The 12329-nt window shown below is 36.0% G+C and overlaps 1 protein-coding gene across 1 annotated transcript in view; it reads right to left on the bottom strand.

Annotated features, from left to right (window-relative positions):
* Positions 1 to 939: 939 nt before the first annotated feature.
* MAP3K2 (mitogen-activated protein kinase kinase kinase 2) overlaps positions 940 to 12329 on the bottom strand; it is a 58156-nt gene continuing 46766 nt past the window's right edge. Inside the window, exons 14-17 of the mRNA XM_085310979.1 lie at positions 12000 to 12131; positions 10646 to 10775; positions 9379 to 9556; positions 940 to 7572 (exon numbers count right to left, since the gene is read on the bottom strand). Of these exons, the coding sequence (XP_085167105.1) occupies positions 7347 to 7572; positions 9379 to 9556; positions 10646 to 10775; positions 12000 to 12131 (666 nt within the window). The 3' untranslated portion in view covers positions 940 to 7346. The remainder of the gene's footprint in view (positions 7573 to 9378; positions 9557 to 10645; positions 10776 to 11999; positions 12132 to 12329) is intronic.

The raw sequence follows: 12329 nt of genomic DNA, 5'->3' as shown, positions 1-12329 counted from the left end.
CCTTTGGGGTTTTGTCCTTTTTTTTCTTTTTTTTTTTTTTTTTTTTTTTTTTTTTTTTTTTTTTTTTTTATTTTTTTTTTTTTCTTCTCTCCTTAATATTCTGACAACAAAAATTAATGCACATCAGCCTCTTAGCATTTGACTTCTCCCTCTACTCAAATTTCTCTGGGAAAGAAAGGTTTGATATTCTTTCCTTCTTGCCTGTCCTTTAAATGTCTTTCTCTTTNAAATCACACTGTTGTCCCTATGGAGTGTTTTAATATATCTTTAAGTAGAATTCGTGTCTGATTTTGGAAATACAAATACATTTTGAATGGTTAAAAACAAAAATTAAAAAAATATTTTGAACATCAGCCAGCTGAAAATATATTTATCTAGTAAATTATCTCTCAAAGCTTATATATATTTAATTATTCTAACTAAACATAGTACCCTTAAAAAACAAGTTCATAAAAATGTAGAAATGAAATTGTGGAATAAGATTACTGGGATATATATATATATATATATATACACACACACATTCAATGCATACACAGAATTACAAGTACTCTAAGTTTGGAAGGTTGTTAGACAAATGGAACTAGTAAGCAATGCTCAACTCCTGAGTTCCTCAACCAAGATAACCATAGGCTAATTTTTTAATTTTTTTTATACACAAGATATTCAATGTAAAGCAGCAACAGCAGTGCAGTTACTGATAGCAACATCTCAAAAGTAATAAAAAACCCCATACATCCAGACAGTAGTACATTGCACACATACGTGATTCTCATACACCCATCAACAATTGGTCAGAGTATTAAATCAGTGTACAAATTAAATATTTCCAAAAATGTGCAAAAAAGTCAACGTTGATAGAAAAAAACACCTTTGTGTACATACATTACAAACTGTGCCCAGCATTCAACTGAGAGTAAAAACATTTACAGTGAGAAACTGATTAAATAGAGAATTTAATGGCTACATTAAAAAAATGTACATTAGATCAAGAGTAAATTTACAAATTTTTATTCATAGCTTCATGAAAACTAAATGCCTACGTTCCAATTTATCTAAGTCTCCCTCCGTGTATTTACAATAATATTCCTTTATTTGACTTTTGTGAGGTCTGAGATGACAGGTTTTTTTTAAATAATAAACCATGTCCATTTTAGGATGACACCATCTTTTAAGCAGGTGTTAATGAGAAACAAACACTAGGAAACTGACAATCTAATGCCTGTTCAGAAAAGAAAATGCTATCCTTGTTTTTAAATCAAAATTATATAATTTGGGGGGGGGGGAAAGGATTATCTAGTATTTGGGGAAAAGACATGAAAAACATCTGAAATATTTCCCGCAAATATCCACTCTAGAGTTACTATATCCTTATTTCCCCACAAAATACCTTGACCTCCCTTCCTCATCAGTGGACTCAAGGTAAGGACTGAATCATGAAATACAATTTTAATGTATTAATCCAGTTCCTCTCCCTATAAAGCAAGTTCATGAAAAACTAAGACATAGCCAAAGAATGACTGCTAATTTTGTTTGATACACAAGAATTTTTTTCTCCGTCTCATCTTCCCCCTCAAATACATGGATGTATATATATATTGCTAGAGTGAAACCGAACAGCTGATTTCTATGGCACAGAGTCACATGCCAAACTCCTGCTTTGGCCAGGAGCTGCAGGATGCAGGTCACATCCCCAGAGTTCAGGGCCCACGCGGCGCTGGCAGCAGCCCGTGGCCCTGCAGCGAGGATGGAGCAGGACAGACTGTGCCCCTGCCCCAGCACACCCTCCCCGCACCCTCGGCCTGGCAGCCCCTACTAGCTAACTCCCCGCAGCAAGCAGGAGTCTCCAGGACCCTCAACTCACATGGCGAAGCCTGGAATTAAGCTCTGTGTTAGCTCCCTGTGCAGTTCAGGAGCTACCAGTGGCCACCACCTATACAGTATTTAAGTAGTGCCAGTTAAAATGAAAAAATAAACCGTGTGTAGGCCAAGCAGAGAAAATAAAAAGAAAAAAGCTCCTTGGCTTCTGATCAAGAGTTTTGAGTTATAAACACCAGTATGGAAGCAACTCTGCCCCCTTTGGTGTATGTTTGTGGCTCCTCTTGAAGGCAGCACACACCCCTTAGAGTTGTGGGTGAGATTTGGCTCTAAGTAAAACAGACTGCTTTGCAGCAGCTTTGAAATGTCCTTATTATGGCACACAGAGCAATGCAGATCACAAATACACTTTTCTTCACAGCATTAAGCATCCCAAAAATCAAACCTAGCTACAAAATTAGTTGCCAAATTTAGTTACCAAGCTTGTACATTATTTTTCAAATGACATCAATAAGATTAAGTTAAAGAGTTTTTTTTAAAAAACAAACTCTTCATTTTAACRCTGGCATGAATTTTGCACATCAAAACAGGAACAATAAACACCCAAATCTCTTAAATATGGGCAGTATCCATCACCTTTTACTACTATCTTTCTTTAGTTAGCAGTAACTTACTGATATATATATATTTGTGTGTGTGTGTGTGTGTATGTAAGTAACAGTACTAATCCATCACTTTTGGCTATATGTAGATAGGGACAGAAAAGTTTTGAAAATTGTAGGTGATTTTACACTGCATACTTGTCATGAACACAAGACAGCAAGCTACCAGCAAGAAGAGGAGATACTGGCAGTAATACTTTTGCTTTTCCAGAAACACCATATATATATATGTATAATATGGACTTACATTCAAGCACACAAGTTAGCCTTGTTCATCTGCATGACCAACTTTCAAGATTAAAAAAAATTAATTGTAAGTTACAACAGATCTGACCAATTTGCTCAAGTCTCTGAAGCTGCATACATTGCTCTATGCTGTCTAAACGAATGCCTTGCTGTACTGCACTGCACCTCCTGGTGCCGCAAGAAGGCTTTCAGTCACGACAACGGCAGGATTAGGATTATGTAAAAGAAACAGGAAGCAGTTTAATGGTAACAAAGGTAGCTTCACGGAGGATTTTGCTGATTTGCTAAAACAGAACTAATACTCTGTATGTTGAAAGTATACAACTTTGAGTACAGTACCATGTTTAGAAGTGTACCAACTATCGCTTACTAGTCCTTTAAGAACTCTTAAGATCTCTACAGTAAAACCAGAGTCTAGTACCCCAAGCTAGGTAACTATATGTTGGCTGTAACAGTATCTGTATGAGTGCAGAGAAGTAATTTTCCCAGTATGCATCAGTTTACAATCTCCAGAATGCAAAAAAAAAAAAAAAAAAAAAAAAGTATCAGCCTAGGTAGTACTTGGGAAGTACTTCAATTATTTTTAAAAAAAGCCTCAAATTGAAAGTCTACAGCAGATATATAAAACACTTTTCAAAGCAGTTAGAGAATTTAAGGGCGCTTGAAAAATGTATTTAAAGACTGTTTTGGTGACAGAATTGTATGACAGCCATAGCATTTCAATACAGTGTTCAAATACGAACAAAATTAAGGCATACAGATAAAAAGGCACTAGCTAAAAAACAGCTGTTAAATAACTTATTCTGGTATACTGAAGAGACTGCTTAGCTACAGTAAGAATTGCAAATCAAGTGACTTTTTAAGACAAATTAAAACTGAGAAAATAACAGATTTATCAATCAAGAAAAGTCAATTATATCCATACCTTTTTCCAGTACTTCCAACGGTATTTTTATCACCCAAATTAAAAATGAACAATCTGCTCCTCAGGCAGGACTGAGCTGGATCAAAGCTCACACATTTGGTGAACGTTCCCAGCAAGTGAACCTTGTATTAACAGTTATTCATAATTTTCCTCATTCCAGCCATATAAAAAAGCCGATTAAAAAAAATACACAGAAGCTTAATAACATTGGCTGAAACAGCAATGAAAATCCTATTTGTGCCAAAAAGCCACGAGCAAACAATGCCCTGAGGTACACAGGTAGTTAAACTTTTGTTACTCAATGTAATACTTAAACAGCCAGAATAATAAGATTCATTAGCAGGTAAGTCCTTTGAAAATACATGTACTCACTATCAACCTTGACCCTTTTTCTGTGAGTACAGCTTCCTCTTGGCATTTACAGAAAAGCAAAACATAACCCTGCAACAGTATTCTTTCCTGTATTTTCTAATAATTGGACTCAAGCATAACTGACTATTCTAAAATGCTGGTATCTTCATTAGTAAGATATTAAAAGTTGTCATCAGGAATCTCAAATCCACAATCCTTCTCTCTACTGGAATTTTATGCATGCAGTTCCGTGCACCCTCTGAAACTCTAGAGACAGGGTTTGGTAATTATCATGCCAGGAGTCCACAAAGCGTCTTACAGACGCTCTATACAGAGGTACCTCGTAATTTAATACAGATTGTTTTTCTGTAATACCCCAACATAACAACATTGAAGTGCAACATGCAAGGGGATAAATAGTAACCAACCTTTTGGTAGAACAGTCTCATTTAAATTTGTATATATTGCTAAGCTCAAAATATTAACAAATGGTTAATAACCACCTAAATTTGCTCTAAGTATCTTAGGTCAGCTTAGGGTGGAAAAAAACAGTGCAGGCCTAATCTTGATTCATTTAATGTAATTTTACTAGAATCACTTAGCTGGCAAAAGCCATCTTCTTTTAAGAAGTACCAGCAGCTTTCTGATGTCAAAGAAAGTTTAAGGAAGATGCACTCTGCAAATTCTCTTTTTCCAGTTCCAAAATACTTACCATTGTCATGACTGAATGCCATTTTTAGAGGAGACACAGAAGCAGCAATTTCAATTACTTTCAATAATTAAAATCACAATGAGGAAGTGATATTGCAGTATACATGAGCCAGCAGTGCCTTGCAGAAAGGACACAGTATTTGTTAGAAAACTAGATTCTGAAATTCTTCAAGTTTCAGAGTGCAGTTTCTTTTTAGAATAGTATATTTAATTTTTATGAATGCTACAGATAAACCTGATTATATTTCCCTTTAATATTCTGTTTTGCTAATAAGAAGTTTCCGTACCTTTTCAGGTATCACTGTCCACTGCTGATTTTTTCATATACATTTCCAGCTTGGTTTTGGTACCTTCTTGATCTGTTTGAAATCAGTCATTTCAATTACACAATCTTTAAGTTAGCTACATAAATTATTAGGCTCTACATTAAACCTCCCTCCCCTGGTGCCACTAAATTTTGCTTATAAAGCAAAGGTCCTTTACAGCAAAGTGTATAGAAGTTTTCTTTAAAGGCTGCTTTCGTACCTTTTGACTAGTTACAGAGAAATTAAAAATAAGTCAATATAAGTTGACTTTCATTTTGGCCTTCTAAGTTTTCCCTGGTTGGGTTAATTCTTCCCATGCTTATAAAATCCTGCACAGTTATGTACCCTGACCAAAACAATATGCTTGATAAAACACTCACATAAACTGAAAAAGGCCACCGCTCAGTCTCAGGAGAGGAGGCTCAAAACAGAAGGAAAATCATTCTTACTCTGGTACAGGTAAAGTGATTAAAAATAGATCCATACTCCTGCTTATGCTCGGTAGAAGATTTGGAAATTCCTAGAATAAATTCAGAAAACTCATGAGTTAACTGCCATGAGAATGAGTAAGTTTATTACTCTACGTCCATGCTCTTTAGAATTCTGCTAGTCCTCTAAGGATGCAGAACAGATAGGAGCCTGGGGACTACAGTGCGTAACCTTGTCAGAGGGGACAAGGTTCACAGGATCAGCCCGCTCTGCTTTTACGTGACAACAAAAGCAAGCAAGAAATCATCCAAAAGAGTTTGCATTATTTCAGTTCTGGAGTCCAGTAGTTCCAGTTCTCTTATTTATATAGTGTACTTCTACAAAAATATGAGAGTTTGACTTTTCTGTAGCAAAAAGTCAGTTATTAACTACACCTGATCAACACTAGGCTTCTCAATTGAGGACCCATATTTCAGATTTTATCTTTCTTTTATATTTTTTCAGAAATGGAAAAAGTGATTATGTTTTATGACGTTTGGAAACCTGATAAACACGGATCATCTGGATTTCAGGATGGAGTAATCACGCTCACGCTATTTAGCTGCTGGCTCACTTTATGTTTTTGGCCTATTCTCTGTACAATCTTTTGTGCTGTGCCTTCTTGTTTAGGTGACTTCATTATCATTACCTTATGAAAAGTTATAACCAGAGTTCTATCTTTTTCCTTAACTTATTCCTAGTGCTAAAAGATGCTGGGCTTCATTTCAGAAATTTTTAACACAGCCTAAATAACTGAACTGTTACTAAAACAATTTTAGCATAATGGGAAGAATTTTATATTTTTCAGGCACTTGGTTGACACATATTCCACCCCAGTGCCTCTCAGCAGCTTTGAAGACACTATTTCTTACAGCTCACTCCAAATCATATTCTGCACAAGGATTATTCACAACCATTCCCCCCAACTATTCATGGAATCATAGAGGAAGATTTTCTTTCTCTCTCCATATCGCCTTTTCTTTTTTTCTTTTTCTCCCCTCCCCCTCCTTTTTTTTTTAAATAATTGTCTCCTCCAAGCTTATGCAGTAGAGGATTCTCTTTGGCAGACAGAGCAGGAGGCATTCTCCAACTATTTACATCCAACAGTTGACTCTTCTGTTTATTCTGGAAATTTTCACTTTGTAATATAGTAGTTCCTAGGAKTCTGTGTCCATAATCTGTCTACCTGTAAATCTTTTCCTATTAAGACAATATAGCTCTATACCAAAACCTCTATTTACTGAATTTGTGTTAAATTCTGTTTTGCTATTTTCTTTTGGTCACAGAGGAGTACCAGGCAGAAACAGTGCTGTACAAAGAGTTCCAAGTTCTTCCAGCTTCTAACTCAAAACTGTGGGTCTAAGCTTAAACTTTTAAATCCAGAAACTGATTAAAATGCTAAAATATAAGAAGTTAGAACTCTCTGCAGCAAGTACCTTAAAAATACAAATAACAATCACAGATAAGTAACCTTCTTGTCCTCTAGCTCGTTTCTGTTTTTCCCTGCACCCTGAGTCAGTCAGCAGTGTCAGAAAAAGTCACACAGTCCCTGACTGTCCAATCATTTGTCTTTTTTTTCCCCTTTAAATAAGGAACAAGTATGTACTAAAGTGCTTTATCTACATGAACCACATCAGTACATTATAAAAACAAAAAGTTCTAGTCCTGGTGGGAGTGGGGGTGGGAATATTCTCATTTTACATACAAAATTTAGATTGTTTACAATCTAAGTGAAACAAAGATTCAAGAGAATGTGTTCTCTCTCTTGTCTTTTTTCTCCTTTTTGTAAAAAATAAAAAATAAAAGTGCAGTCAAATAGAAAATAAATGCAGTAGATGCAAGCTGAGTTGAGGCAGGCCGTTAGTGATAGTGTGCAAACGTGTGTCTCAGCAGTTCATCTGCAAATGGTCGCAACTTGGCCTCGATAAAAATCCGTTTCAAGAAATCCCGAGCATGGTCTGAGACATGAGGTGGTAACTGGGGGTTGGTTGGCTGAGTGGCAATTTTAAAGATGGCAGCCATTGCTTCGAACTCTGCCCAAGGGGGCTTCTCAGTGAGCATTTCTACCACTGTACAACCTACGCTCCTGAAACAGAGGCAAAAGTGAAACAGCGGGTTACAACACAGTCGTGCTCTTCTAGGAAAACAAGAAATATCAGATAGCTACTAAAATACCGCAAGTAAGTGGTGTTCACTTAACTCTCCAGAGCAAATGCAGAGGAAAACAGGAGTTCACACGCTTGCGCATACAGTTATACTCTTTATCTTAAAGTTACACAAATCACTGCTTCCATCTTCACCTTACTTCTTCACTAGGCCAAAAGCAACTACCTCAGCGAAGAAATAATGACATTTTTATTTAGACAATATTGAGTGTATTATAACACTGCCACTATTCAGATTCAGATCTAGTGCTCTGGTGGCCAATACAAGCAGGAACGTTACAGAAACGTAGCTCTTCAGACACCTTCAGGACTTGAATGCACTTAAAAGCTTTCTTTCTCATTATGTCCTAGTGGAAATGCAAAGCAAACAGCAATACTGTACAGTAAAATAAGTCAGAATATACCGCATATTTTGGTAGCTCATTAGAAATGCTTATGTTATCACTGAAGTATGGGTATAAACTTGTATTGTCCATGTTATATTTTGGTGTGCTATGAAATGGTGAGATCTTCCTTTTTAGCTAAAGATACCGATACAGTCCAGATTGTCAGAGTTTTAAGAAAGATCATATATGATCCTTGAATATGAAGCTTACATTTAACTGATTTCTGAAGGCAGGAAAGTGTGCGTATGTCCAGAAGGACTTTGCTCCATAAGCCCTACAAGCTCAATCTCTGTCAAAAATACAAGAACAATACTGTCAAATCAATAGGTTGGAATAATCCCTGAATTTGCAAGAGATTTTACGGTAGGACAGAGGTTCTTTTCTTCCTAAATCCCTACAGTCTATTTAAGGATTTATTCAACAACAGAAATCCAAATTTAGTACTTCTTAATATTAAGCCAAAAATCATGTGTTAACCTTGATGCAAATACTTCAAAGCTACCACAAATCTGTAAGACTGTTCCATAAGTACAGCCAGATAATTACTACGTGATCTATGTTAGGCTAAATGAATTTCCCTGACATGAGAGTATGGCTGTTGGCTGGATATAATGTGGCTCCTACTGTTGTTTTTAGCAACAAAACATTACTGTTCCTGCTTATCTACTTTTGCCTAACAAATACTGGAAGTGATCTGTAAGCACAAAGAACATATAGAGTCTAGTGCTGAAATCATGCCTGTTAGGCTTGCAGTATGTTAGACTGTGTGATATTACCCAGTATCACAAACATTCACCTTTGAAATTTGTCTTTCCATCTTCCTTCTTGAAAATTTAGCAACAACTCACACCAATACTTTCTTCCTACTCCCCTGTTTAAATTTGGTAAATTCATTCTTACGCACTCAGGTTTTAAAGCACTAACATTTCATTTTGTGCCCTGCATCYAGGATACTTTAGTGATAAATGAAGTTCTAGTAAGCAAAGTGTTAATTTATGGGACACTGATTTAACTGACACTTCAGAGCTTCAGTGCAGCTTTCACCCAGTAACTCACCAGGATTTACAGAAGTCTGGTACTCCTAATTTCATGTAAGGCTGGCTCACAGGATTCTCATAGGATTGCTAAATCAATGGGCACAGGAACTGACCAACCAAAAATGCCCAAATTTCATCTGTGTTATTTTCGCCAACTATGACTGTCAATGCTCACACTTGTCACCTTAATTCAGCTTAAACCCCAGAACAAAAAGCATTCCAACTTCAGATAGCACCTGCACACCAGTGAGAAAGAGCCCGTTCTCAAATGGTGCCTTTCAGCAGAAAAGGATTTTTGACATACCAGATATCTGCTTTTCTGCCATATCCTTCTCCGCTAATAACTTCTGGACTCATCCAGTATGGAGTTCCTGTGACAGACTTCATTCCAGTACCAGAGAGACAGATAGTCTGAAGTCGTTTGCTTGCACCAAAATCACCTAGCTTCACATTGCCTGCTGAATCTCGCAGAATATTTGCTCCTGGAAGAAAGAGAACATGGCATTACATTCATAAAAGTCCCATTAAGGCTTTTGTGTGGAAAACAGTAACAAATATTTGATTTCACTAATGGACCCAGTATTTCAAGCCAAAAAAATATTTTTTTTTAATTCATTCCTATCACTACTTCCGAGGTTCAGAAAACAATCACTTGTTTTGCATCCTAGGCCTTTCCAAGGAAGTTTGTCACCTTTGTAAACCCATACAGGCAAAATAAGCAACATGTCAAATATATTTTAATACAAGGGAAATAAAGAAAAATGGGAAGGAAATTTCCACAGCATTAAAAATATTTTGATATTGTATTAAAGCAAAATTGCAAACTATGTTACAGATTTATTCCATACAATTATCTTGCATAAGCACATACAGATTGACAGCGATATCTCAATCTTTAGGAAAAAAACTACTGATATAAAGCAACAGGAAAATAATGTGCAAATTTTAGGGAATACAATGGCATGGCGTTCAATACATCTATTTTGCACATCACTGATCTTACTACATATTCATAGCTTGCTTAGGCAGCACTTACAAATCATCTCTATCTGTTTGCAAAAGGTAAATATCTGTTCCATTAGTTTTCCTGGCTGGAAAATGAAAGAAGTCTGAATCATTTGGATCACGCAAATCACCTCTGCCAGTAAGTTCTTTTAACACTGAAGTGCTGAGTAATTTCTATACAACTGATAGAAACAAAACTGTGTACAAATAAATACTTTAGAGGCATTATGCTTTCCTTTGTGTGTTCCATCAATTTGTAATGACACGATCCTTTAATATATTAAAAACTACTAATTCACACACAGAAAAATTAGAATTGAAATTTGTGACTGTTTTGCAGAGACACATTAGGGAAACATTTTTAGAAGACTTAGAACAGTACAAAGATTCTGATTTACTTTTTCTCAGTTTACAACAGTGACAAAGATAAGTGATGAAAAGTAATGTTTTCATTATAGTTTCACATTAATTCTCCGTATTTTGACATTTCAAACAATTTTTATTTTATGCTAGAATTGAATTTGTAGTAAAGAGCACAGAACTGTGCACAAAACTATCCTTATTACCTTTAATATCTCGATGGACAATCATGTTACTGTGCAAATAGTGAACTCCTTCCAATATCTGCCGCGTGTATTTCCGAGTCACGTTCTCTGTGAGTGCTCCATATGATTTTAATTGGTCTTTGATAGAACCCTATAGCAAAGAAAGAGCATGAAACACTAACATTTCTAGACTCATAAATGGGTTAATTAATATTATAGCTGAAACCCCACAAAGTTTATGCCTGACATGTAGACTTTTGAAGTTGCAGGACTTCTTCACTACCTCCACTAAGAAAACCCTCAAACTTTCACTAGAAAGAGGCCGAACATGCAAATCATACTCAAATACCAGACTAGTAACATCAAAGCCATCAAACAACTTAAGTGCCAGCCTGTTGTACAGAAGAAAACAGCATTCAACACCATTATTAAGTTTTTTGATGAATAACCAGGGCAAGCAGCCTCTGTTCTGTACAGGTCATTTAATTCATACTTTGGGGGTAGTGGGTTGTCAAGGGAAAACTTGGAAGCTGGAGGATTCAGCTTCACATCTGCATAAAAATTAAAAGCTGGATAGATCTTAGCTTAAAATAACATTTATTGTTTTATAAATATCTTTGCATAAAATGGCTTTGTCATGCAGAGATACAAACTGCTAAAATTACATCAACTCTGTCCCCCAAATCTCAGAAAAATTCAAGAAGTCTCCAAAAACAAAGCCCCAAATTCATGTAAAAATATCACTTTTCTCTGTGGAGTTTCACAGTAAAGTAGAATGCTGTTACTCTATTCAGAAATACCAATCTTATGTTTTTATAAGAGCACATTTTATTTAGCTCTGCTAGTCACACTTGGTGAGAAAATGAAAACCTACAGCTTTCAGAGCACAGAATAAATCTTGACAAAATAGTAAAAGCAGAACAGTTCAGCATGTACCCGAGTGCCACACAGAAGACAAGCACCAAATTTATTTTTAATGACTTACTCTCACAACTATCTTAACTTCTTTTTCTCAAAAGCTGACATGGTGATTGTAAGACAGCATAAGCTGAAGTGCAGTGAAAAGAAATACTATGCTTTAGGGAGATTCTAGAGTCTACTACCAACAACACCGTCCTTTCAAAGACAGTGCTAGGTACTTCTTATGCCAAAATCAAATGCAAGCAATTTTTGTACAAATCGCTAGTTCTGAATACATGAATAAGCAATGAGAGTCAGACTGCTATAAGCATGCCCCCCAATATCTGTCTTTGGCTACTGCTGTTACTTAGGCACATCTTTAATATCTGTGTGCACTGTTGCAAAAGCCATCTACTTGGGTGCACGTCACTTTGCATAGAAATGATGGTTGAAGTGGGGTGGTTTTCTTGCTTACCCCAGGCATATATTCCATGAATATAGAGAGTGTTCTTTCTGGTGGATCTCTTAAGAAGCCATAATACTGAACAATTCTTTCATGAAGCAGATTTTTCAACAACTGAATCTCACATTCAAGTGCATTTACTTCCTAAAATGAAACAAACAAACAAGATTTACCACATTAGATCTAATAACATTATTTTAATGTTTTTTTTTTTTTTCCCCAGCAGGACCGTAAGTACCTATTTAAGGGATATGTAAATTAAATAACACTACTACTCTGTAGCTTATGTAAAGTTTATACGTTTTGCAATTACATCAAAGGAAGGGAGGGGAACAAAAAAGC

This window comes from Rhea americana, unplaced genomic scaffold (assembly GCF_003343005.1).
Source record: "Rhea americana isolate MKP2758 unplaced genomic scaffold, rheAme1 scaffold_33, whole genome shotgun sequence".
Taxonomy (NCBI): Eukaryota; Metazoa; Chordata; class Aves; order Rheiformes; family Rheidae; genus Rhea; species Rhea americana.
The sequence above is the reverse complement of the archived record's forward strand: the minus strand, read 5'-3'. Positions and strand labels throughout refer to the sequence as shown.